Raw genomic sequence first — 24,034 nt, forward strand, 5'->3', positions numbered from 1 at the left:
CCCTCTCGGCCACGTGCATGGACCCCTGGGGAGACCCTATTCCGGCTCCTGCCTCTGCCCAGGGCCCAGAGGGACCCAGAGAAGAAGAAGGAGAAGATAGTGGTGCTGTTGCTTCCCTGGGGCTCATGGTAGGGGTGGGTTCACACTGCCCTCTGCTGTCTGCCTTCCTTCCTGTGCAGCAGAGAGCCTTCCTCCTACCAGCAGCATCTTCTGCAGGGGTGTTTAATACAGAAGTGGGAGATTCGTGTCCTTCCTCTGCTATGTGCTGGCTCTGTGGCCTCGGGCATGTGGCTTTCCCTCTCTGAGCTTCCTTTTCCTCACTTGGAAAAGAAGCTTGACATCACCCCCCTCACTGGGCTCCAAGATGGAATCAATGGGGTCCCGAAATTAGGAAGAGGCCTTGTAAGTGCCACAGGACGGCAGGTGTCGGTGTGCGGTGGTGTTGCTTCTGTTCTACGGCCAGGGCAGGAAATGGCTGAGTAGCTGCATTGAGTCCTGTGAGCCACAGGCCAAGACATCGTCAGCAACCCAGAGAGCCCTTGATAGCAGAGGTGACGTGGAGTGCCCATCAGCCGAGGTGTGGCCTCACGCCCACCAGGCAAGGAAGGAGGCTCTGTGGCACAATGCCAGAAACTTTATTCAAGATTGTGTGTGGCTTGCAGCTCCACGGTGGGCACTTGTCACTGGAATGAACTGAGGAGCGGCATTGGCTCCTGAGATGAAGGGTAGGAAGGTGCCTAAGGGGACAGAGCATGACAAAAATGGGCCAGGAGACGGGACTAAAATAAGAAGCTGAACTGTTGCATGAGGTCGCGGGCCCTTGCACGAGGTGCCATTCCCAGCCAGTGGAAAACCTTCCCACGTGTTCAGAAGCATCCACCTGCCCTTCCGCATCCGCAGCCTCTGCCCCTTTCTGTCTCCCAGGCCGGGCCTGCTTTCTTGGGCCCAGCATCTGGGTCATGAGCACATTCACTGATCAAGAGCAGTCACTGCTCAGATCACCATGTGTTTCAGTCTCTGACAAGATGTCACAGAAATGGCATTGCTGAAGGGCAGCCGAGACAGCAATGACAGTCCTCCAGCTTGGTCTTAATGGATGAGCTCTAGAAGCTTCTGATAGCCATGTTTCTCACCTGCCTCCCTCTGTGAAAACCATGCCTCACTCTGTCCTGTTAAGAACTGTGCAAAGCATAGGGCACGCCTAACAGAAGGCAGAGGAGGTGGGACCAGCGAGCAGGAGCCCCGATCACCCCTGATTCTTGTCAGGAGAGGGACCCAGAGCATCTCTTTATGCTCTTCTGGTCAGGAGAGGGACACAGCATCTCTTTATGCTCTTCCTCCTCCTTGGACCACACCTGGCACAGACACGGTCACTGTGGAGGGGGTGTCCTGAGGAGCTCCTGATCCCCTTGGCTGTGATTTTGGAGGGCTCTTGGGGGCTCTGGCTCCATCCACCATTTTTTTTTCCAAAACTGGCCATGGCTGGGGGAGATGGTAGAGCCCTACCACGGGGACCAGCTGATGGTCCCCCTGTCACCAGGGCTGGACAACTGTACCAGCCTCAGGGCACCAAATCCCTGCCTTCCCTTTGGAGCTGGGTGAGGGTAACATCCCAGGGACTTAATCAAAGTGGGAGGGAAGAAGAGCATCCCAGACAGGGAGTTCCGTTCAGAGGCCTTATTTTAAAAGCAGAGCAGTCATGGGGGTGTGGTGGCACACACCTGTAGTTCTAGGTACTCCAGAGGATGAGGCAGGATGATCACCAATTCAAAGCCAGCCTGGGCAACTTAAAGAGATCCTGTACCAAAATATAAAAGGGATGGGGTAATGTGCCTCTGGGTTCAATCTCCAGTACTGGGGGCAGGGAGTAGTACATTCAGGAAGGATTCAGGAGAGAAGAGATGTGGGCAAACGCCTGTCAGTACACGATACACCTGCCCCTGGCTCACAAAGGCTCCTTCCCCCCCACCCAGGGCTCTGGGCACCCATAAAGAGCTCACCACAGTGAAGACCTGCCCTGATGTAGGAAAATCACATGTCCATGGGGAGGGGTAGAGGAACAGGGCTTTTGTTGAAGGGGTGGTTCAGCCTGGAGTGATACCTAGGAGTTCCCATAATGAAACAATGTCACAGCCAGAGCCACCAGCCAGCTGCTCCGCATGGTCAGCAGCAGCCCTCTGTCTGGGGCTAGTAGGGATAAGCAGCTAGGAACTCTTCAGTTTGGCTCTTCAGCGTCCCCATCCCTACCCACCGCCTTGTCAGCGTCCATATCAACAGGTTGCCTCACCCTCTGAGCCAGGACAACACCCTTCCTTCCTTCCTCCCTGTTTTCCCACCCACTCCCTCACCTATTTGTGGCTGATGTGGCAGGAATGCTGTGTCCATTTAGATTCCCACCAGACCCTCTGGATCTTGAGTCCAGCTTCCTCCCACACAGGAATCTGTATTTCCCTGAACTTAAATGGTTTTAACATTAGTTAGCTTTCCCTGACTATAACAAAATACCTGAGAAAAACAACTAACAGGTGGACTTTGGACCCAGGGCTTTTCTAAGCTGGCCTCAGGTGGCTTTCCAGCCTCAGTTCCTACTATTTGTCCCCAGGGCTGTCATATGAAATTGGGCCAAAATTTCTGCTATTTAATTTCTGTAAAAAAGTGCCCCCACAGAGTAAGCTATAAACAATAGCTGTCTTCTTCCACGATAGAGATTGCACCTCTGACCCTCGTTGACATTTTTTGAGTGCTTTTTTGTGAGTAAAATATATGTTCGTCAATGTTAACAAAGTGGAAAAGATAACATATGGGAAGGGATTGGCACAGAGCGGGCACCGCAAAACTGTGAGCTCAGGTGCAGGTGGAGGCCCTGGGTCCCCACAGTTCTGGCCCTTGTGTGGTGAGAACACTGGCCACAGAGTTCCACCAAGGCAGGAGGAAGTATCTGGTCACTTCCCACCTGGTTCTGTTGAGACAAGGGAGTGAGGTCAGAAGAACATTAGAGGGAGATGTGATCCTATATCACACTGGGCTGGGTCCAGCTCCACTTGAGACCTGTGTCCTGGGCCACTCCACCATTAGAAGAGTAGCCTGGAAGAGTCCAGGAGAAGGTGGCCAGTCCGGGGAGGACTCCGTCGCGCATGGAATTGTTCAAGGATGTGAAAACACTGGAGCTGTGAAGTCTCAGGTGGAGTCTTATCTTTTGGAGACCGTTCTGTGAAAGAGAAGCTGGACTAGACGGAGCCCAGATGATGGGTGAGAGCACATGCCACCAGAAAGCAGGGGACGCCTGGGAAACTGTGAGTCTCCAGGTGCCAAAGATGTACGGGCCGTGGGAGGGGACAGCCCTGCCAGAGGAAGCACAGGGACCCTCTGCGTCGGAGGTGTGAAGGATCTTGCAAGCACGAGTGTTCTCTCCCAGTGATTTCCAAATTGGTTTTACATCACAGGACTCTTTACACCATGTTCAGTTTACACAGACACCCGCTCTGAAAAACAACTCGTTCAGAGCAGCTGTGGGAGGAAGGACCCCAGAAATGCCCTGCTCAACCTCCCCACGCCCACCCCCCACAGATCCTGAGCAGTTTGCAAGTCCATGTTCTAGAACCCACCTGGCCGAGGCTGCTGCAGGCTGGCACCACTCCAAACCCTCTCTGCTTCGAGGAGTCCACTCCTCTCGGTCGGTTTCATTTCTCTGAACACGAGGGGCCCAGGCTTCTGGCTGCCTGCCTGCCTCCCTAATCTCCCTGTCTGGTCGGAAACAGGGTGTGGGCTGCATTCTGCAGACCTAAGCTGACTTCAGCCGGGCTTGGTGCCTGCGGGGTGGTGCTTAGGCGTCTGACTTGGTCAATGAGAGGTCACTGCGCCACATCTCCACCTATCACACCCAGTCGTGTGGAATAAGTAAGGCTCTTCCTGTTCTCACCACCAGGCGGGTGTCATAGCCCTGGGCCACCTCTGTCTTGCCAGCTGAGGCTGGAAACTGGTGTTGAAAGATCGTGACATAAAGCCAAGAAATGGTGAAAATGGTACTTGTGGGTAGCAAGCCTGCCAACTGGACAGGGACTGGTCTTGGCAGTGGGGTGCTTCCAGAATTTCTAAAAGAAGGTGTCCTTGAACCACTCTTGTCTCTCTAGAATCTGTGGCCTCTATCTTCCTGCCCCAGCCTCTCCCTGGCCTCTGGCACTGCCTCTACTCCATCCTCCATTCACAGACCAGGAGTCTCCCAGGTCAGCCCCCGCAGACCCCACAGGAAAGGCAGTGCTGTGTCAGCCACCAGAGACCCCCGCTGCTGCCCTTTGTACACTTTCTACTCCTGTCTCTGTCTGTTTTGTGATCTCTTAAGTGGCTGTGAGTCACTCTCGAGACCAAGGTCTGTCTTATAAAGCTTCATACTCCCAGCCCTGGACCAGCCTCAGGCCCAGACCAGGCCTAAATAAGTATTGAGGAAACAGAACCCTGCTCGCAGCTCACACCACTGCACACAGACTCCACTGGCGGTGGGCTCTGTGGCTGGTTGGATCACGTGTGTGTGGCCTGGCACTCCTGGCACAGCAGGCCCGGGTCTGGACAGTGCCTCAAATGCACCCCCACCTCAGACATTAGGATGTGATGTCATTTCTGCAGAACCTGGTCAAGAGGAGGATCTGAGACGTGCTCAGAACCCAGTGTGAGCTTCCCCGTGACCCGCAGTTCAGCCGCCCCGGCTCATTTTCCACCAAGGCGTGTGCTTCCTACTTTGGACAACTGAGTATTTTTAGCAGATCCACAGCTCGGCAGGCTGGGCCACCTGCCTCCTGCTCCACTCCCCACAGACATCCCTTCCTTTTTGAGCTTCCTTTTTGAGCAGACAAGCCAGCCGGCTCACTGTGGCTGGACCTCCAGGGCGCAGTGACTGCTGGGAACCAGACCTGAGCCTGGCTTCACAGGACACAGGCTTGCCCTCCAAAGCAGGCCTCAATACAACAGAGTGGGTTTCTGATCACTGGCTTTGTGCGATTATACCCAAGGGGCGTGCCCCCGAGGGGGAAGCACGTGGAGCTATGAGATGGTAATAAAATCAGTAGGTTGACAAGCCTTCAGAGTATCTAATTTGGAGGAAAGGTGAGGTTTGATAATTAAATATTAATAATAAATGGAAAAGTCAATAACATAAATGTGGAATTGCCTCATAGAATCTCGGATTAGGAAGGTAACTTGGAGGCCATTGAGTTCATCTCTTCCTTTAAGAGAATAACACAGCTTGGTGGAGAGAAAAGTCCTGCTAGAAGGAGAGATGTGCCTCTGTCTACTAGCTGTATGACCTTGAGGAAGTTACTTCAAACCAGAAGTTCAGCTCCCAACTTGATCTGCCTCTCCTTGTTTGGTTTTGGAGGGTTTTTTGGTTGGTTTGTTTGGGTTATGTATATATGCGATTGAACTGAGGGGCATTTTACCATGAGCCACATTCCCAGCTCTTTTTATTATTTAATTTGAGACAGGGTCTTGCTAAGTTACTTAGGGCCTTACCAAGTTGCTGAAGCTGGCTTTGACTTGTGATCCTCCTGCCTCAAGCTCCAGAGCCGCTGGGATTACAGGTGTGCGCCACCACACCTGGCTAGGAAGTGTTTTTAAAAACAGAATTGCACAGCAGTTGAACACCTGAACTTTGTAGCCAGGCGACCTGAGTTCAAGTCCTAACTCTATTAACTCACAGGCTGTGTGGCCTCAGGCAGGTTACTTAACCTGTTGCTGTTTTCTGGTGTAAATGGAGTGAGTGGAGGCCCAGTCTTACAGGCCTGTCGTGTGGTTTAAATGAGGTAATGCATGCAAAGCATTTAAAATAGTGCTTGGCACCAGGAGGAGCTATTTAAAGTCTGCTAATATTTTTAATTTTAAAAAACATCTGGATGTGTGCTTTTCTTGAAAGCACTAGAAGATGTGACAGCCTCGTGCCACACTTGGCTAGATGGGTGTACTCCCTGTCCTTGTAGAGAGAGAGTGTGTCCTACCTTCCAGTTCTGCACAGTGCCCACCACTCCCCTGTCCTTAGGCCTCCTCTGCTTTGCTCACCACAGTGCCAGCCATGCCCCTGGGCACCCTGAGCCTGCGCTGGGTCTTAGGGGTGAATATGGAGTAGCTGATGAAATGCCCATGTCCCTTTTACAATGGTCCAGCAGGTCCACCTACAGCCTTCTGGCACTGTGCCAGACATGCCATTGCTCATGGCAGCCGGAACTCCTTCCTGTTCATCTGGCCCCTATGGGAACGTGGCTGATGATGGGGAGCTCACTTCCTTACAGAGCAGCTTCATTGATGAGTCCGTCCCATTCAGAGCCAGGAAGAGCAACCTCATCCATTGCTCTGCCTGAAATCCTTTTAAATTCCCATCCCACCCAGTCTTGTGGAACCCAGAGCAGCGTGTGTGGTGTGCCACCTCCTTTGGGAACACTGTGCCAAGCTTCTATGGGCTTGGTGGAACTTATGGGTCTGATTGCCTCTGGAGAGTCTGAGGCCACAGCGCAAGGTGTCACATGCTGATTGTTCAGGCAGGCAGCTCACTATGGGCAGTGGGGACCCTGACCAAGTCCAGCTGTGTGACCCTGACCAAGTCAGCCCCAGGGTCAGATCTGGGCTCTCACCCCACTTCACACTTTCTAGCTGTCTGATAAGGTGGGACGAGACACTCAACCTCTCTGTTTCTCTTTGCATCTGTTCACAGGCTGCTTGAGCAGCTTTCTTTTCCATTGAGACCATGAGTCTTAGAGCAAGAGAATGAAAGCAGAGTCATCCAGGAAGAGCCCGGCAGTTCCATGCCCAGGCAGCACCCATCATCTCCTGACTCCAGGCAGCAGGACAGAAAGCTGCTTTCTACCAGGGCTCCAGGACCCTGGTGATGTAGCCATGGGGGCTTCTGGCCCTACTCCACGGAGCTCCTGGCAAACACAGTTCTGAACCTCAGGCAAACAGGTGGCCCAACCTCAAACTCTAGGTCCCTCCAGCCAAGATATCTGAAACCCACAGAAGAAGCTCTTTTCCTTTAAGAGCACATCCATACCGCCTGACCAAAGCCCCTGGCTTATCAGGACAGCAGAAGACAGGCAGGCAGTGGGCCTGCAGTCCACGGTTCCAGACCTGGCTGTGGTGGGCTGTCTTGCAGCCTCAGAGCAGGCAGGGAATTAGTCCCCTCCCCAAATGGGATCAGGGCAGCCTATGGCCCAGGTCTCCAAGGAGCAGCCTGGGGTGGAGGAGGTGGCAGCGAGCAGACCCAGGAGGAAGGCCTTTGCCCCAGGAAGGCCCCCGCACAGGCCTGCTTTCCAGCCCTAGCCCTCTCAGGGCATTTGCTGCAGCCGTGGACACCTGGGGATTCTAGCCCAGGGCTGGACTTTCAGGAAGGGCTGGGTAGAGACGGATACCATTCTTGCTTATCTTCAGTGTCACAGGTCCCTGGGAAACCAGAGAGGGAAGGTGCCAAGAAAGCCTTGGTGGGTACCATCTGAGAGCAGTAGTGCAGCAAGTCTACATGGGGATGGGGACTAAGTAGGAAGATTGTGTCGGGGTGATCTTGGCCATGTCACTTGAACCTTTTAGGGCTTTGTTCCTGTTTGTCAACTTTCTGTTACTGTGACAAAATACTTGAGCTAATTGATTTAAAGGAGGAAAGGTTTGCCTTAGCTCATGGTTTCAGAGGTTGCAGTTTGTGGCCACTTGAACCATCACCTGTGGGCCTTTGGTGAGGAAGCACTTCATGGTGGGGAGCATATGGTGGAGGAAGCTGTTCATCTCATGGTGGCCATGAAGCAGAGAGAGAGGAAGGGACCAGGGTCCCAATTTCCCCTTCAAGGGCGCACCCCAGTGTCCTAACTTCCTCCCACTGACTACCTCCCACAGAGGTAGACCTTACCTGCCCAAGGTCCCCCAGGTGGATGTTGAGGGGCAGCTGGGTGTTCAGCCTTGTAGTCCTGGTTGGAGCTGGAGAGAGGAGGGGGAGCCGTGCGTGCTCAGGTGGGAAGCCACCTGGGGAAGGGGCGAGGTGAGAGGCACACAGGCTGGAGCCTGGGGGGGAAAGAAGAGGGCTGCACAGGAGGCGCAGTCTAGAGGGAACGTCACTCCAGCCACGCAGTTGCCTCCAGAAGGCAGGGAAGAGGGCAGACAGGGTAAGGTAACCCTGTGAGCTTGGCAAGGACTGGTGGTCAGCAGAGCAGGACTGCAGTGACCCAGGGAGCGTGGAGTGGTGAGAAGGATGGACAGCAGTACGGAGGGCCCTTTCCAACCTGGGTCCGTGCAGGGACGCAGAGGAGCTAGAGCTGGAGTGGCTTGGGATCCAAGGGGGGCTTGTGATGGGAGAGAGCGGAGCCTGTGTCTGTGGTTAGAAGGAGCCAGGAGGTGACAGTGGATGGGGTGGGGCTTCTGTATGGGCAGCAGGGCCAGGTCCTCAGGCAGGAGAGACCAGCCCACATTGATACACAGCTGCCCCATGCCTGTCCCTGGGCTGTGCTCTTCAGGAAACACAAAGACAAGACGTGGCCCCGGCCTTCATGGAGGAGAAGAGTCGCAGGATCCCATTTTTTGCCAGAACCGTGTCTTCCAGGTCCTGGGGTGCTCAGCCCTTAGCGGCCCTCCTCAGGCTCTCCGTCACCTTCAGCCCCACTGGCCGCCCTTCTGAAAGACCTCTCCTCTGGGCTTCCAAACCACAGTTCTCTCCTGGCTCCTGGCTTCTCTGACCTTCCTCTGTTTGGGGCAGGTTTCCTGGTACCATATTTTCTGCTCACCCTTATCCTTGGTGCAACCCAGGCCTCTGCCCGTGACACAGTACCGGTCTAGTTTTTCTTTCTCTTGTGTGCTCACCTTCTCCAAGCAGGTCTGCACAAACTCTCCTGCGTCCCACAGATCCCCGTGTGCTCGACGTTCCTTCACGTCTCTCTCACTGAGTGTGAGACACAGCAGTTGAAAATCAGAATTCCCCATCGCATCCCCCTCACGCTTGAACGGTGCCACCCGAGGGAGCCAAGCTGCAAACTTTGGATCTTTGTTTCTCCCTCATTCTGACCCCCACCCCAGCCAGATGGCCACCAACGTCTTCTGGTGTCCACACTCGAAGACCCTTGGGTCTGTCCTGGCACAGGAGTCCACACTCACTTCCCTCCTCCAAACCACACCCACGCATCCAGAACTGTCCTTGAGACTTTATATCTACATGAGAGACAACTTTGAGCAAATCTCAACTCCTTAAGGTGGCATTGGATGGTGATCCCCCTGCCCTGCCTGTCCAGCCTCAACTCCTCTCGCCCACCACACCCCAGGACTTATCAACCCTGCCGCTGCTCCTGGGGTCCCTGCTGGGAGCCCTCCCTACTACCTGTCACCATCCTCCCCAACTGCTCCCACTCGGGCTCTCCCTCGGTGCTCCCCAGCAGATGGCAAGGTGTGGTACATGGTTCTGCGTGCGCCCCAACCCCAGTCAAGTCACCACCCTAAAGGACTCGGTCTCTTCATTCTTTCTCTCTGAAGACCATGCGCCATTCACTTGAGCTTGATATGGAGGGAGAAATGCAGGGGGCTGAGATAGCTGAGGTGGACTGGCGCGAGGACCTTAGCACAGAGCAGAGCCCAGATGCAGCAGAGGTCAGAGAGGCTGTGGGCAGCAGGAGGGTGCAGAAAATCTGACTCCAAAGGACACCATCGTGCTAGGTGGTCAGAGGAACTCAAGTTTCGTGGACCCGCCGGGCAGGGCCGGGTGGAGGTTGAAGCCAGGTGGTAGCAGGAACCTCCGGTGCAAAGAGGAGATCCAGCCATCCTCTCGTCTTCTCCTGGCTGGGAAAGGGTGCCCTGTCTCCACCTGCTTCCCCTGGGTCCCAGGGCACAGAGGGTCATGGGAGTTAAAATCCGGGTGTGGACAGCTGTGTGATGGTGAAGAGTTATCATTTAGTAGGCAGACATCCGTGTCTGACGGGAGGGTGCTCTTCCTTTAGCACAATAGTCAGTTCCCCCACCCCTCCTCCAGAGCCTGCAGTTCCTCCTCTCGAACACAAGATGGTGTGTGCCCTTGACCAGGGTTGAGGTGGCCTGGGGCCTGAGGACCCTACCTGACTGGCTGGTCAGCACCTGTAAAGGTGAAGGAAGGACAGTTTTAGGTTCCTTGAGAGGCAGATGGCCAAATCTAAGGTGACCAAAAAAACAGGCCCATAGGGGACAGCAATTCACATGCGAGTGTGTGTGAGTGGGCAGTGTGTGTGTGTGTGATAGAGTATAGGGTATGAGTGTGGAGGTTTGTGAGAGCCTGAGCACAGGGGTGTAAGAGGGATGTGTGTGTGTGTGTGTGTGTGTGTGTGACTATGAGGAGCGTGGTGGCAGTGGAGGCACGAATGAGGGTGTGAACGTGAGTATGGGGCATGAGTGTGAGAGAGTGTGAGGTCTATGTGAGATCTGAGCCTGTGTGGGTGGGTGTGAGAGTGAAAGTGTGAGGGGGCTGGAACTAGGGTGTGTGAGAGAGACAGAGAGACTGAGCGTGAGGGGTGTATTTGGACTTGAGTGTGGGGATGTGTGTATGAGCATGAGTGTAGGGTGTCTGAGTGTGAGTGTGGAGGGGTGTGCAGCTGGTGTGGGGGCACACATGTGTGAGGGTGCATGAGTGTGTGGGTGTAAATGGGAGTCTGAGTATACATGAGAGAGAATTTGAGGGACGTGTATAATTGGGGTGTGCGTGTGACTGGGTGTGTGCGGGTGCAGGTGAGTGTGGGGTGTGGGGTGACCCTTCTGCTGCTGCCTGCAGCCCCTCACAGAGCCCTGTCTCAGGCCCATCCCTGTGACATTCTCTTAGCCCTAAACTGAGGCTCCTGAAGCAGGGTTGGGCCCTTGTCACCTCCTGCCCCGCTCCCAGTCCCCATCACTCCCTGGCCCTCTCTCTTGAGTGTGGTGATGGGCAGCTCTTGCTGCAGGCGTTGAAGGCGTGCTCACCTCCTGCAAAGCACCCTGCCAGCGGCCCTGAGGCTCCGTGAGTCAGAAAGCTCTCTCCTGGAAGCCGGCCAGGGTTCCCCGCTGCCCGCCACGGCCTCGCCCGCCTGCGTCTGGAGACGTGCTCATTTGTAGTGCCAGAACATGGCAGTCCGCTCATCGTCGGTTGCGCCTGTGGGCTTTGTGGGCTTCTTCCTGCTGGTGGAAATGACAGTGTCCAGTTCAGGGTCTGGGGTGTCAGTGGCCCTGAGCCCCAGCAAATGGGTTGGCCAGTCCCGAGGCCCCTGAGAGCGGCTGGGGCTTCCTGATGCGACTGGGAATCTGTGTCCTACAGAGCTTGACGGAGCCGGGGTGAGGGAGAGAGCACGGGGCTCCTGGCCGCCAGGCTCTGAAACCAGGAAAATAATGGTGGTCCTGGCATTTGCCTCCCTGGAGCATCGGGGTGGCTTCCTGACGGCTTGTTTTCACCCCTCCTGGGAAATGGACGGGCTCAGGGTAGGCAGGTTCGGATCCTGGTTCTGTCCCTTTCTGGCTGTAGGATCCTGGGTGAATGTCTCGCCCTCTCTGAACCTGGGGTCAGGTCAGGGTCCTCTTTGTTGTGAGGTCATTGTGATTTAATTCAGGTCAAGTGCCCAGCACAAGGCGAGCTGGGTGAATTATAGCTTCTACAGCTGCTGCTGTTATTTTGTGGGATTTTACTCTGTGACTCTGGTGGCCTACGGTGGCCGTTCTGTATGGTGCTCACTCTCTGTGGCCCAGGGGTCAGGGCTGGTTGTGGAAAGGAGGCTGTCAGAAATGCGCTTCATGTCCCCTGGCAGGAAGTACCTGCCTGCTACTCTAGGGAGAAAGGCAGGTGTGGCGGGCGTACCTTTCAGAGGTGGCCGGGTGCAGGGGTCCACTGTGGATCCCCAGGGCGCCTTGCTCCCTCCCAGCCCACGGTGCTCCACATTCTCCACTCCAGGCGTCGTGACCGGGCTGGGCAAAGCTAGGAAACCGTGCATCTTCTGAGGTGGGAACCTGCCTCTTCTCCTCCCTTTTTTTTTTTTCCTTTACATGACACCTGTTGCTCATAGGTACAAATCAAACGAAGAGTATGTATATGTGCGAGGCCGCGGCCGAGGGAAATATGTTTGTGAGGAGTGTGGAATTCGCTGCAAGAAGCCCAGCATGCTGAAGAAACACATCCGCACCCACACTGACGTCCGACCCTATGTGTGCAAGCACTGTCACTTTGCTTTTAAAACCAAAGGTAAGAGACAGTCAGCTGGGGCACTGGCTCTGCCCCCTGCAGGGAGCTCCCCTCTGGGAGCCCCAGCACAGACCTGTTTGCCTGGGGCCTGACATTCATTTCCTGAGTTCCCACCCCACTTGGTGCCCATGGCAGAACAGCCAGCTCCAGACTGGGCAGTGGCACCCACGGCTGCCCCCGCAGGTGCTCCTGGATCCCACACACAGCCCCTCCTCCCACCGGCACACCCTCTCACCTCCCTGGGGACTCACCCTCTCACCTCCCTGGGGGCACTCTGCCCAGCTCTTGGTTTCCTACTTATCTCATCACTCTTCCTTCTGCATGTCTCCGTAGCCGTTAATCCACTGATCTGATAACGTCCAGCATCCACACCCGTCACTGCCACTCTTGCATTTGGAAATCCATCCCACCCTGGGCCACTCGGCACACTCGCATGCTCACACGTCTTGTGCAGAGTTCACTCCTGCCCCACCCCTCCTCACCACCCCGCCATGCCCCTGCTCTGCCAGGCTTCTCAGTAGCCTTTAGCAAAGGGCCCAGTAGCCCCACCCCTAGACCTGCAGCGTCACTCCTGCCCCGGCCACACCCACATCAGGGTCAGGACAGGCTCTGGCAGTCACCTGTGAAAGGAAGGACCGGCTGTTGAGAGCATGCATCCCAGAGAGCTGCGATGGGTCACAGCAGTGGCCTGGCCGCCGGGGGTTGGATGAACCAGGTCCATGAGATTCTTGGATGGACTTAGTTCTTTCCCTGCGAGACCTGCAGGGAGGGTCCTGCCTCTTGCTCACTGTTTTGGGGAGCTGAGCAGAATGGAGTGCCTCGGAGGGGGGCACAGGCCCTCAGCACCCTGGTGGTTCAGCTTCTTATGCTTTGCAAATGCCCGCGTCATGGTTTGGACACAAGGGTGCTATCTTCTCCTTTGAGCATGTTGGGGGCCTTCATGATGGACCCACATTGTTTGCCAGGGAGCAAAACTCAGCACAGACTTGGGCTTTGCCACTTGTCCTTTCTTCTGTTGATAAAGCTGTTCCCAGTGGTGGCCACTGGGCAGCCTCTGTGGAAAGAACCCAGTAGAGGCTCCAGCCTCCCTCCTTCCTCCATCCTCTTGTTGCCCGGCCCCTTCTGTTCTTTCTGTACTAGATCAGAGGCCAGTTTATCACATGTCCTGGCTCAGTGGCCTCCTCTCTGGCCATGTTCCTATTTCTGGTCTCCCAACCCCATTAGCTGAGCCCGACCCTCGTCTGTCCTCTCAACGTCATCTTTGAGTTGAACTCAAATTTTCCCACCAAGGTTTTGGGTTGGATGGAGTTACACAGCCCCCCCCCCACTTCCTTTTCTGTGTCCTCTTCTCTCTTAGTGGCTCAGAAACAATGTCCCAAAAGGTGCCCAGAGAGTGCAGCTAGGCCTGGAGCCTCCTACCCTGCTGATGAGCACATCAAAGGCATCTATCCCTAGAGCCCTGCCACACCCAGGGCAGCTCAGCTCAACTCAGCCTGGACTCAGGCTCTGTCCCCACATGTCCCCTACAATCCAATTTCCTGTGGCCTTAAGAAGCCAGTTGGAATTTTATGGAAGAGAAAGATGGGGAAATTTGGCTGACAGTTTAAGTAACACAGTCTTAAGTAATACAGCTCTAAAAGTGGAAGGCTTCTTGTCCAAGCCCCTGAGAAGCTGTAGAAAGTGAGTCCCGGAACCAGAAGTGACCATGCACGAGAGCCCCTGCCTCAAGGGCACCAGCCCTCCCCTTTCTCTGGATGAGCAGGTCCTCCTGTCTCTGGGGGGAGGGGCCAGGTCTGCAGTCAGATGACCTCTGGAGTGGGTGGCAAGTGCTGCTTCTATTCCCAGCGCATCCAGGGGATCACAGGGCTCCATCGTCGGCATGAGGAGCCTGGGAGAGCCTCCTGGCCACAGGCCACACAGTACACCTGTGCCCAGCACACAGCCCCCTGGGAGTCTCTGCCATGTGAGACAGGAAAAGCCCATTTCTGTTGACTCCCAACACAGGCAGTCCCCTAAGGGACCCCGCTGAATTCCTCTGCCTTGCCTGTTTTGCCAAGTCTGAGTAAGGTCTGGGGTCTTCATGGGAACCCCCACTTTCTAGGAGGCGCCTTCAATGGAGGCCACCCCTGGCCTGACCTCCCTTCCTGGGTCTCTCTGAGCCACCACAGAGTGCAGAATCTGAGCAGGTGGGGTGGTGCCCCACATTTCCAGGGGTGTGGAGTGTCCTCTGAAGCAGGGCCAGGCCTGGGAAGCTTTGCTCTCAGCCGGGGAGCTTCCCGGCCAACGCCAGAAGACATCTGAAAAGGTAGAATCCAAACTCTGTGCCTAGCAGAGGAGGCCTCTTGAGGCAGTGGCAGATGGAAGCAGAGAGCCGGTGGGCATGAAGCGGGGAGGACACTGGAGCTCTTGGCCCTCCCTGGGGCCAAGCTCTGATAACGCAGCCCCTCCCTCTCCTGGGCTGTCTGCATACCTCTCAGGTGACCTCCACCACTTTCCTCTCTCTCCCTTAAACTGTGGCCTAGGCAGCCTACATGAGCATTAAGGCTTGGCCTGGCAGTCCTCGGGACCCCTGTCACCTCTGCCTGGCTGTGCCGCGTCTGGGAGCCCTTCCTGTCTGTCTCTGTCTGCCTGTCTGTGTCTCGTCTCTGTGTCAGACGTGGAAGTGGCAGCTCAGGCCTCTGGGAGCTACCTGAGGAGCAAAGGCCCGGGGACTGGCCTGTAGTCTGTCCTCTTCAGATGGCTTCCAGAGGTCAGCAGGGTGGCTGTGCTGTGTGCAGGCCATTGCGCCGATCGCAACCTCAGAGGACAGAGATGGCAGCTGTGGACAGGCCTCGCGTCCATTGGGCCAGCAGGGTGGGGGCAGGGTTCCTCCAGATACCCGTCACCTTCCCCCCACTGGCCTTTCCTCCTCCACTCCAAGCTGTCACTTTCTGTGGGGGGCTGGGTTGGCTGTGAGAAGGAGTGGCTCTGCCCCTTGACAGGGACCTGGCCTCCAGCCTGTTTCTGCAGGGTCAGTAAGCCTCTCCCTGGTCAGAGGCAGTGACAGGTGGGGAAGGAGGAGTGGCGGGGGGGGGGGGGGGAACGGGACGGGCTCAGGGCCACTCGTCCAGTATCTGCTCCTGTGACCTGCAGACTTACCTCAGCCTCCCTGCAGCCTCCGAGGGTGGTGGCAGAGAAGAGGCAGACCTGCCGAGTGGGAGCTTTGTGGGGACTTCTCCTGAGCACCCCTGAGGCCCAGACCGAAAGGTGAAGCCATTTCTTCATGAGCATCACCTGAGCACCTCTCTCCTCCTGACCCAGCACCATGTGTGGCAGAGTCCTGGGTGCTCCATAGAGAGTGACTGTCATGGAGGGGGGTGGGTCTGCTCTGGGCCAGCCACACTCTCCTGCCGCATGGGTTGTGTCTTCAAATCCTCTCAGCATCCCCACGAGGTAGGTATTACTTTACAGCTGCAGAAACAGATTCAGCAAGGTTCAGAACTCAGGGTCACACAGCCAGCAGCGGCAGAGCCTGGGCCACCCCAGGCCCCATGCTCAGAATCATCTTAGACTGTTGCTTCCCCTGCATGGAGCCAGCAAGGACCCCGGCGCTCCGAGACCTGGGCCCAGTCAGTGCTCTAAACTAGCTAGCACTGTGTCTTGGGGCCACTTGGTCAACCATGGTGGTTAAGGGGAGTCATGCCACCACCCAGGACAGCCAGTGATCTTAGCTAATGGAGTCATCAGTACCTGGGCCCAGAGTTAGGTGAGCAGCAGGGACAGGCCTCAGCCTGATGGGGGTTGGATTATATGGTCTGGGAGGTCCCTCCCCAACACTTGTGATGGCATTTCCCTAGGGGGCACTGAACACCCACAGTGTGCTCAGTATCTAATGTAACTGGTAAGAAACCTAAACCATCTAGGGAAAAATGTTTGTGAGAAATGGCATGATGGCCAGAAGGAGGAGTGTTCATGTCCTCGGTGGCCTGGGGTCATCAATGCAAGGAGGTTGCTTCCAGGGCTTGAGGGGTTGGTGTCTCTGGTCCACGGAAGACCCCAGGAGTCTCTTCCCACCTCTTGACAATCTTCAGGCATGACAGCGAAAGTGGCATTCACGAGACTGATAGGGACCTTTGGGAGCCCTTTGGTCACAAGATGTCTTGGGAAGATGTGGTTCTGCTCCCCCTATGGTCAGGAGTAGAACAGCCGGGCTTCTGTCCAGTGGCAGGAAAGGAGGACACCTCTCCACTTGTCCTGCTGCCCTTGGCTCCCCACACCTCAGGGAATCCCAGCTTTAGCTCTCCTCCCCCAACTCTTCAGCAAAACCCCAAAGTTCTCAGGCTGATTCAGAAGCACCCTTTGATCATCCATGGGCAGTCCCCCTGTTTACCCACCCATCCGTCCCCTCTCCGGCTCATTTCTCCACCATCCACTTTCCCTGTCTGTTTCTTGCACTCTTCCCGTCCATCTCTCCCTTCATGCAGCTTCCCTTCCTCTCCTGCAGTCTGACCTCCCACTTCCGCATGTGTGTGCAGCCAGCCGGCTGCTCTCCCTCCACCAGCTCTCCACTTCCCATGTGGAGAGCTGACCCCCTTTCCATCCATCCGCCGGTTCATTTCCCTCATCCACTCATCTGCCCATCTGTTCATCTGCCTGTCTGCTCATTCTGTCCCTTCCCTCTGCTCTCTTCCTATTCTGCTTTCCTTAGTTCCTCTAGCCACCGAGCCATCCATCCCTCCATCAATCTCTCTTTACCTCCATTCCAGCATGTCTAACTCTTTCCATTCTCCTCTCCTCATCCATTCATTCAAACTTACACATTAATACAATTCATGAGACAAAGCACCTGACTTGGGGAACTTATGATTTATTATGTGGTAGAGCATTTGGAAATACAGCAGTCCTCAGAGCACAGTCTGGGATGGGCCCAAAGGAACATCCAAGGCATCTGGCCTGTTCTCTTGGGGCATGCTAGGGCCACTTGACCTCTCCTCCCAGGACATGGCTGTCCACAGAACTCTGTGGTTTGTGAAATGCTGTGCACATGGCAGGGGAGTAGGGAATGAAGTTGCTGTTCCCATTTCCTGATCTCACAGAGCTGCGGCCCCTGCTCCATAGCCTGCAGGGCTGGTGTTACAACTTTGGGCAGAGTTGGCCTCCCCAAGAGTTTTGTAGGCATGGGACAGGAAAGAGCCTTGCCCAGGCCTTCCCTGAACCACCTGCATCCTGTGTCTACACTGCACATTGGCCTGGGGAAACAGGCCCAGGAAATACACTCTACTAGGGAAGCCAGGCTTGGGCCCCAGGCTTTGGCTCCCAGGTTCGTGGCCAGTAGATGTCCCTACTCTTACTTTCTGTCCTCTCTCCAACCCTAAGAGTAACTTTGCCCTGGATCCTCTTCACAGACCCTAAGGTTCTGCCCTATGGGCTGCCTGGAAGAGACCTTGGCCAGAAGGGCATGTTCAATCCCCACCCTCCATGTTGGTCATTGGGAGTCCCTATGTTATTGCACCACTTAAGGTGGCCAGTCATCCTGTCTGAGGCAAGCTGCCAGCTCCTGGGCCCAGACTGAAATCAGAATCAGGAAAAAAACAATTGCACTTGAGTGATTTTTTAATAATTTCTTTCTTTTATTTTTTTTTTTTTTTTGGTTTTGTTTTTTAACCAGCATCTCCCTTTCTCATTGGACCCTCTGTCTGTCCCTTCACAGCCCCATGCCCTCCCCATCCCGGCTCTTGTGTTCCACCACGACCATCAGCTCTGGCTGCACACCTTGGCCTGAACATTGGGGCCGAGGGGTGCCTGGCCTCTGCCCAACCCCTGCAGCTGGCAAGGCTTCTGCTGGTGTGAGAAGCCACAGCTGCCTCTGGCCCTCCCCAGCCCTGTCCTGCAGCTGAACCTGAGTCTGTCCTCATTCCTTTCCAGGGAATCTGACTAAGCACATGAAGTCGAAAGCCCACAGCAAAAAGTGCCAAGAGACAGGGGTGCTAGAGGAGCTGGAAGCCGAAGAGGGTAAGGAATGGGCACGCCCACCCTCCACCTGCCGCTCTCCCTGTCCCTTCCATCTGCCTTCCTCTCCCTGCTGCCTCTCCCCCTGCTTTTCCCCCTCCCTCCCATGCCTTTCCCTTCTGATTGCTTCAACTGTTGGGGCACAGAGGTGGAATTCACAGGGGATCACCCCCACTCCCATCTGCAGTGGTGTTGAGCACTGCCGCCCCTCAGAGCTCTGTGGATGTGCACTGAGTATGAGCACATGTGTAATCGCCTTTGGCAACGAGCACCAGCTATGTGCCAGGCACGTTCTAAACACATGCCTGAAATACCCGGCAGACTTCACAATGACTCTGTGGGTCCTTACTCTAGAAGCTCCATAAGCACACTCTGACATGGGCCTGAGGGTTTTAAGAGAGCCAAAGCCAGATGCAACAGCCCCTGTCACCTACCAATCCCCATCCCATGACCACAACCCAGCCAAGTCCTCCAGCACCAAGAGTCATGTTAGAGCCAGTCATCTTCCAGCACACAGGGGAGAGGGAGGAGCTGATCGAGGCTGTGGGTCTGGTGAGCACTGTCCGGTCTCAGCACCCAGGTAGGAAGCCAGAGGAGCTTTAGCAGATGGACAGGTAGTCCCTCCAGCATAAAAACCTTTGACCACAGATTTCTTGAAATCAGGATCAATTACTTAGAATGTAACATAGGAGAACCTGTGTGTGTGTGTGTGTGTGTATTTTGTTCAGTTTTCATTTTTCAGATTTGTAGATGTACTTGCAGTCTCACAAAAGAGTTAAATCACGTTTCCCTTTCTCTTATAGAACAGAACACAATGAAATTGGGGCTGTACTTCCCAATACCAAATTGTGGGGCTCCCATGCTTGTCAAGAGTGGACATCAGGCCATTTACAGAGATTGTTCCATTAGGTCCTCATAACAGGTGGTAGGAACTTGTGTTTCCGCATTTCAAGAAAGTAAAGTTCAGACAGGTAAAGGCAGTCACCCAAGGTCACAGAGATGCACTGGCTCCACACTACTTCCCCATTGCTGGGGGAGCCTGAACCCAACCCAGAGCCTCTCTGTGGTCCCTGCCTCCCTCCCAGCCTCACTTTCCCAGTGGGGTGGACAAGGATGACCACACCCACCGTTGTGAGAATGAAGTCTACACATTCCTTCCAGAAGCAACTGTGAGGACAGCTCTGCTCTGAGCTCCACTGTACAGTGTCAGGAAGCCTGTGTTCTAGAGGGAAAGGCAGACATTGAATAATATGTAATAGAGCAGGGGAGAGAGGCAGAACAAAAAATAAAAGGCCAAAGACCAACTGAGAGCCTGGAACATAGCTTTGTGGGGTCTGGGGAGAGCTCTCTGGCAGAGGAAGCAGCAGGTGCTAAGTCCCTAAGACCACAGCACTTGACCCCTGTGGCTAGAGCCCACTGACACCAGGACAATGGGTCAGAGACCTCAGGCCAGGAAGGTCAAGGGGTGAGCTTGGCTGTCATCCAGTGTGAGAAGGGTAACACCAGGAACTTCCCTGACAGCCTGGGCTCTGGCTGGGTGCAGGGCATAGCCAGCAAGGGGCACAGGGGAGGCAGTGGTCCAGGCCAAGCACACCTTAGGCTCAGACCGCCACACAGTGCAGGTGAGAAGTGGTGGATTCAGAGGTAGAGCTCACAGATCTTGCTGTCACATCAGAGAGGGGAGAAGAAGAGGTTAAGGAAAAAGGAACCCAAAGATGACTCCAAGGTGTCTAGCTTAAAGATGGAGTTGCCACCTCCCGACTAGGCAGATTCAGGGCATCAGGAGTTGGTATGTGCTGGACATGAAGCGACAACGACAACGTGGGAAGGTAGCCTGAAGCCCAAGCCCTCTGGTGGCCGGCATTGTAGCCCCGCCCCGGAGGAGATGAGGTCGGGTACCAGCGCCACCGTGTGGCGCATTCCAGCTATGGCACTTAGCAGTGCAGAGGTGCGCTCCTTTGGTGGTCCTAGGGCCCTGAGCTCCTAGTGGGCAGGACTTGTTGAGCTTTGCCCTTGATCCCAGGGGCCGGACATCCCTATGAGAGGCATCAGGAAGGGGCGAACCAGACAGGGGCATATCCCCTAGAGTCCTACAGGAACCTGGATGTGGAAGGCATGGCCAAGCGTGCACCAGGCCGGGCATCCTTGGCTACCATTATTCATGTGCTGAATGACCAACACAGGCCACCTCAGTCTTTGGGCCTCAACTTCCCCATCAGTGAAGAAGGTCTTTAGGGGCCTCCCTGGTGAACATCAGGAGATGCTGGCCCTGACTCCCTCACCAGCTGCACCACCCACTGACTGATCTGCCCAGTGCTCATAATGCTGCTCAGCTACCTGCCTCTTAGCTGGCCGTAGCTAAGGATTATTGGGTGCTAACTGTGTGCTGGACCTCAGAACTCTCACAACACTTTCATGAGGGGCTATTATTACTAATACCCCCTCCCCATTTTACAGGTGAGAAAACTGAACAAAAAGATAAAAGGAAGTTAGCCAGAGTCACACAGCAAGGGAATGGTGAAGTTAGGATCCAAACCAAGGCCATGGACGCTTTTCAAAGCATAAAACCATTTTTAAGCTGTCAGTGTAATAATGCAAGGGCTGTGAACCTTAGTTCTAACTCAGCCAGGAGCTTGATGGATGATCTTGGGTGTACCCCTACCCTCTCTGTGCCTCTGTTTCACCATACCTGAGTGAGGGGCAGGGGTAGGTGAACTTCTGGGGCTGCAGTAGTCTACAGCCAAAGTCCTTGGCAAGGGGACTCAAGTTTGGCCTGGAGCCAAATTTCAAAACTTTGCCCTCCCATCTCTATCCCCCTTTCCCTCCCAACCCCCACCCCATCCCCATTTCCTCCCGATTCCTCATCTTTTTGCTCCCTGCTGCCAGGAGACCTTGCCCTTCCTCTTGTGGCCCTCCCCAGCTCTACCCCATCGTTTTGGACCTGCAGCCCACCGAACGTCCTCTTTTGTCCATTTTACTTCTGCATGTTGATTTTTTGGAAGCAGGCGGTACTGGGCGTCCTAGCCCTGGGGAAGCTGGGCCTGGAGGAGATCCAAAGCCTGGGTGCACCAGGGGCCTGGGTCAGCTGCTATGTCTGGTGGTCCCAGTCAGTAGTGGGTGTAGTAGTGGTAAATGTAAGTGATGGGCCAGCCGATGGTTCACCAGCCCATACTCTGGCCAGAAACATGAGGTCATCATTATCTAGCAACGGACCAGCAGGACCCAAACCTCAGGGCCTTTCAGGTGGGCCAGACATCAGCAAAGCTCTCCCCAGCATCTAGAATGCTGCCCATTTCAGATATGGCTCAGACGAGACCTAATGGTGACCCACCTGGTCCAAGTTGCTCCTCGAGAAGCCAAACCAGGAAGCTGGCATTTCAGAGCTGCTCTCCCCAGGCTAGGAACATCATAGGCCTTCTAAAGGGTAGTGGCTCCTCAGGACAAGGGCATGGCCAGTGTGGGCCCTGCTCTGTGACTTGAGGCTAGCTTAGCCAAGCTTCTCACAGGGACCGTATTTATTCTACTACCTACCAATTGTGCCAGCCAGCAGCACCCGATCATGGTGTCAGATATGTGTTTAGACTAATCATGCAGGCCAGCTTGGAATAATAAATTTCATCTTTAACGAATCCACAGTGACTATAATTTTGGAACCCTGGCTAGGTGCCAGGCCTGTATTTTCTCTTCTTAGCTAACCCTGGGAGGTGAGACTGTCATATTTGTTTGACAAAAGGGGAGACTGAGGAATAGCAAGGCAACATAACTTGCTCAGGGTGAAACCTGATTATTAATGGAAAAGGAGACTGTCTCACCTGCTGCGGTTCAGCCCCAGACCTACTGTGACCTTATTGGGTAACTTGCTGAATCTCTTTTACCTCAGTTTCCGCATCTATAACCTGAAGATTAGAATAGTCCCAGCATTCTTTGAGGACTACATGGATTAATACACTTAAAGCTCTTAGATCTGAACTTGCATGTGGTAGAGATGAAGTCAATGCTGTTCATGATGATTTACAAAGCATTCGCATATCTGTGGTGTTACTTGGTCCACCCAGAGATCTTGTGCCATTACCATAGCAATACTGCCTGGGTGGCAGATCAAGAAACTGGGCTTTAGAAGGAACAGCCAGGGCTGACCTCAGGTATCCTGCATTCTCCCCTCAGGAACCAGTGATGACCTGTTCCAGGACTCGGAAGGGCGAGAGGGCTCCGAGGCTGTGGAGGAACATCAGTTTTCAGACCTGGAGGACTCGGACTCGGACTCAGACCTGGACGACGACGAGGATGAGGACGAGGAGGACAGCCAGGACGAGCTGTCCCGGCCATCCTCGGAGGCGCCTCCACCGGGTCTGACAGCCATGCCGCGGGCAGACTCCTCACCTGTCCAGGGTCCTCAGCCCCCAGATGCCACCCCTGACAATGAGGCCACACGAGGCGGCTCAGTCTCTGATGCCGAGCACTTGACAGCCAGCCATTGCTCCACGTCCAGCCAGAGCATCCTGGGTCTTCCCCAGCTGGGACCGGCCCTGTCGGGCCCTGTGGAGAAGGACACAAGCTCAGCCCTGAGCTCTAAGGCCATGTCCCCCAGAAGGCCATGGTCCCCAAGCAAAGAAGCAGGCAGCCGTCCACCACTCGCCCGCAAACACTCACTCACCAAAAACGACTCATCTCCCCAGCAGTGTTCACCAGCCCCAGAACCACAGGCCTCAGTTGCAAGCATGCTTGGCCCCCAGACGGGTCCAGGAAGAGACACGGCCCCTCCTCCTTGTGGGTCTCCAAGACTTGCGCTGTCTTCTCTCACTCCCCACCCCCTGGGAAGAGAACTGGCCCCTCGAACACATCTATCCCCAGAACTTGAGGGAACCACAGATCGAGGCCTCTCCACACGCTCACCCACCGGGAGATGGTCTCTGGGTCGGGCTGAGTCACCACCACGGTCAGCGCTGCCATGGAAGCGGGCCCTGGCTGGGCCAGGCAGCCCCGCAGCGGATGAGCATGGTCCAGGCTTGGGGCCAGCTCCGCGGGTTCTCTTCCCGCCCACACCTCTACCTCACAAACTTCTTGGCAGAAGCCCGGAGACCCGCACCTCCATGTGGGTGAGTTCCTGCCGTTGTCACTCCTGGGGGTGGGAGGGTTACAAGTTCACACTTTCTGAGAATCACACCTGGAGCTAAACGACTCTGCCCGCTGAGTAGTTGCTGATAATTTAGCAAACATTCCTTGGGCGCTACTATACCAGGCACCAGGCTGGGCACCTTCGGCCATCTGGGTTATGACACTTTGTTGCAACTTCAGCAGCAGCAAGTGTGGGTTCCTGAGTTCATGGGTCAGAGTCCTACCCCTAGTGAGAGCCGTGGCCTTGGATGTGGGTGGAAATACTTCTGTAATTCCCCACCGGACCCAACCCAGCCTGCTTGTTGGGCAGATGGCAGAGTTTAACCCCAATCATCTCCATCTCCAATGTCATTGTCACAGCTCCCCATAGCCAGTATTGCTCCTGTCAGACCATGAGCACAGCTGCCATTGGCCAACACCGTCCGTCGTCCCGGCACCTCAGCACCCCACTGATGCCACCTGTCACCCTGATGGATGTTGTCCCATCATCCACACAGTCCCTACCCTATTGTCGTGCCATCTCTGTACCACCAGCATCCCTGTCACCACAGGACCCCACCACTGACAGTGCCATCTCTGTCAACTTCACCTTCCAACACCTTTTCTGTCACAGTGTTGTCATGACCTGATATTGTCACTCCTGGAGAAATCTTACCTTGATTTTGAATTTGGAGGTCACGTTACAATTCCTCATGGTGGAAGGTCAAGAGCCTTGGGTGGGAACCCAAGTGCCAAGGTGAAGTTGCATGAATGAAG

General features: G+C 55.1%; 1 protein-coding gene across 4 annotated transcripts in view; it reads left to right on the top strand.

Moving 5' to 3' along the window:
* The window catches only part of Hivep3 (HIVEP zinc finger 3), a 490,457-nt gene that overhangs the window by 461,506 nt on the left and 4,917 nt on the right, over positions 1 to 24,034 (top strand). For all 4 annotated transcript variants that reach the window (XM_046468682.2, XM_046468680.2, XM_046468681.2 and 1 more), the window contains 3 exons: positions 12,000 to 12,175; positions 18,080 to 18,166; positions 22,328 to 23,259. In XM_046468682.2, coding sequence (XP_046324638.1) covers positions 12,000 to 12,175; positions 18,080 to 18,166; positions 22,328 to 23,259 — 1,195 coding nt within the window. The remainder of the gene's footprint in view (positions 1 to 11,999; positions 12,176 to 18,079; positions 18,167 to 22,327; positions 23,260 to 24,034) is intronic.

Source organism: Marmota monax, unplaced genomic scaffold (assembly GCF_021218885.2).
Source record: "Marmota monax isolate L192 unplaced genomic scaffold, Marmota_monax_Labrador192_F-V1.1 WCK01_AAM20220418_F8-fsc00008, whole genome shotgun sequence".
In the NCBI taxonomy this organism is placed as follows: Eukaryota; Metazoa; Chordata; class Mammalia; order Rodentia; family Sciuridae; genus Marmota; species Marmota monax.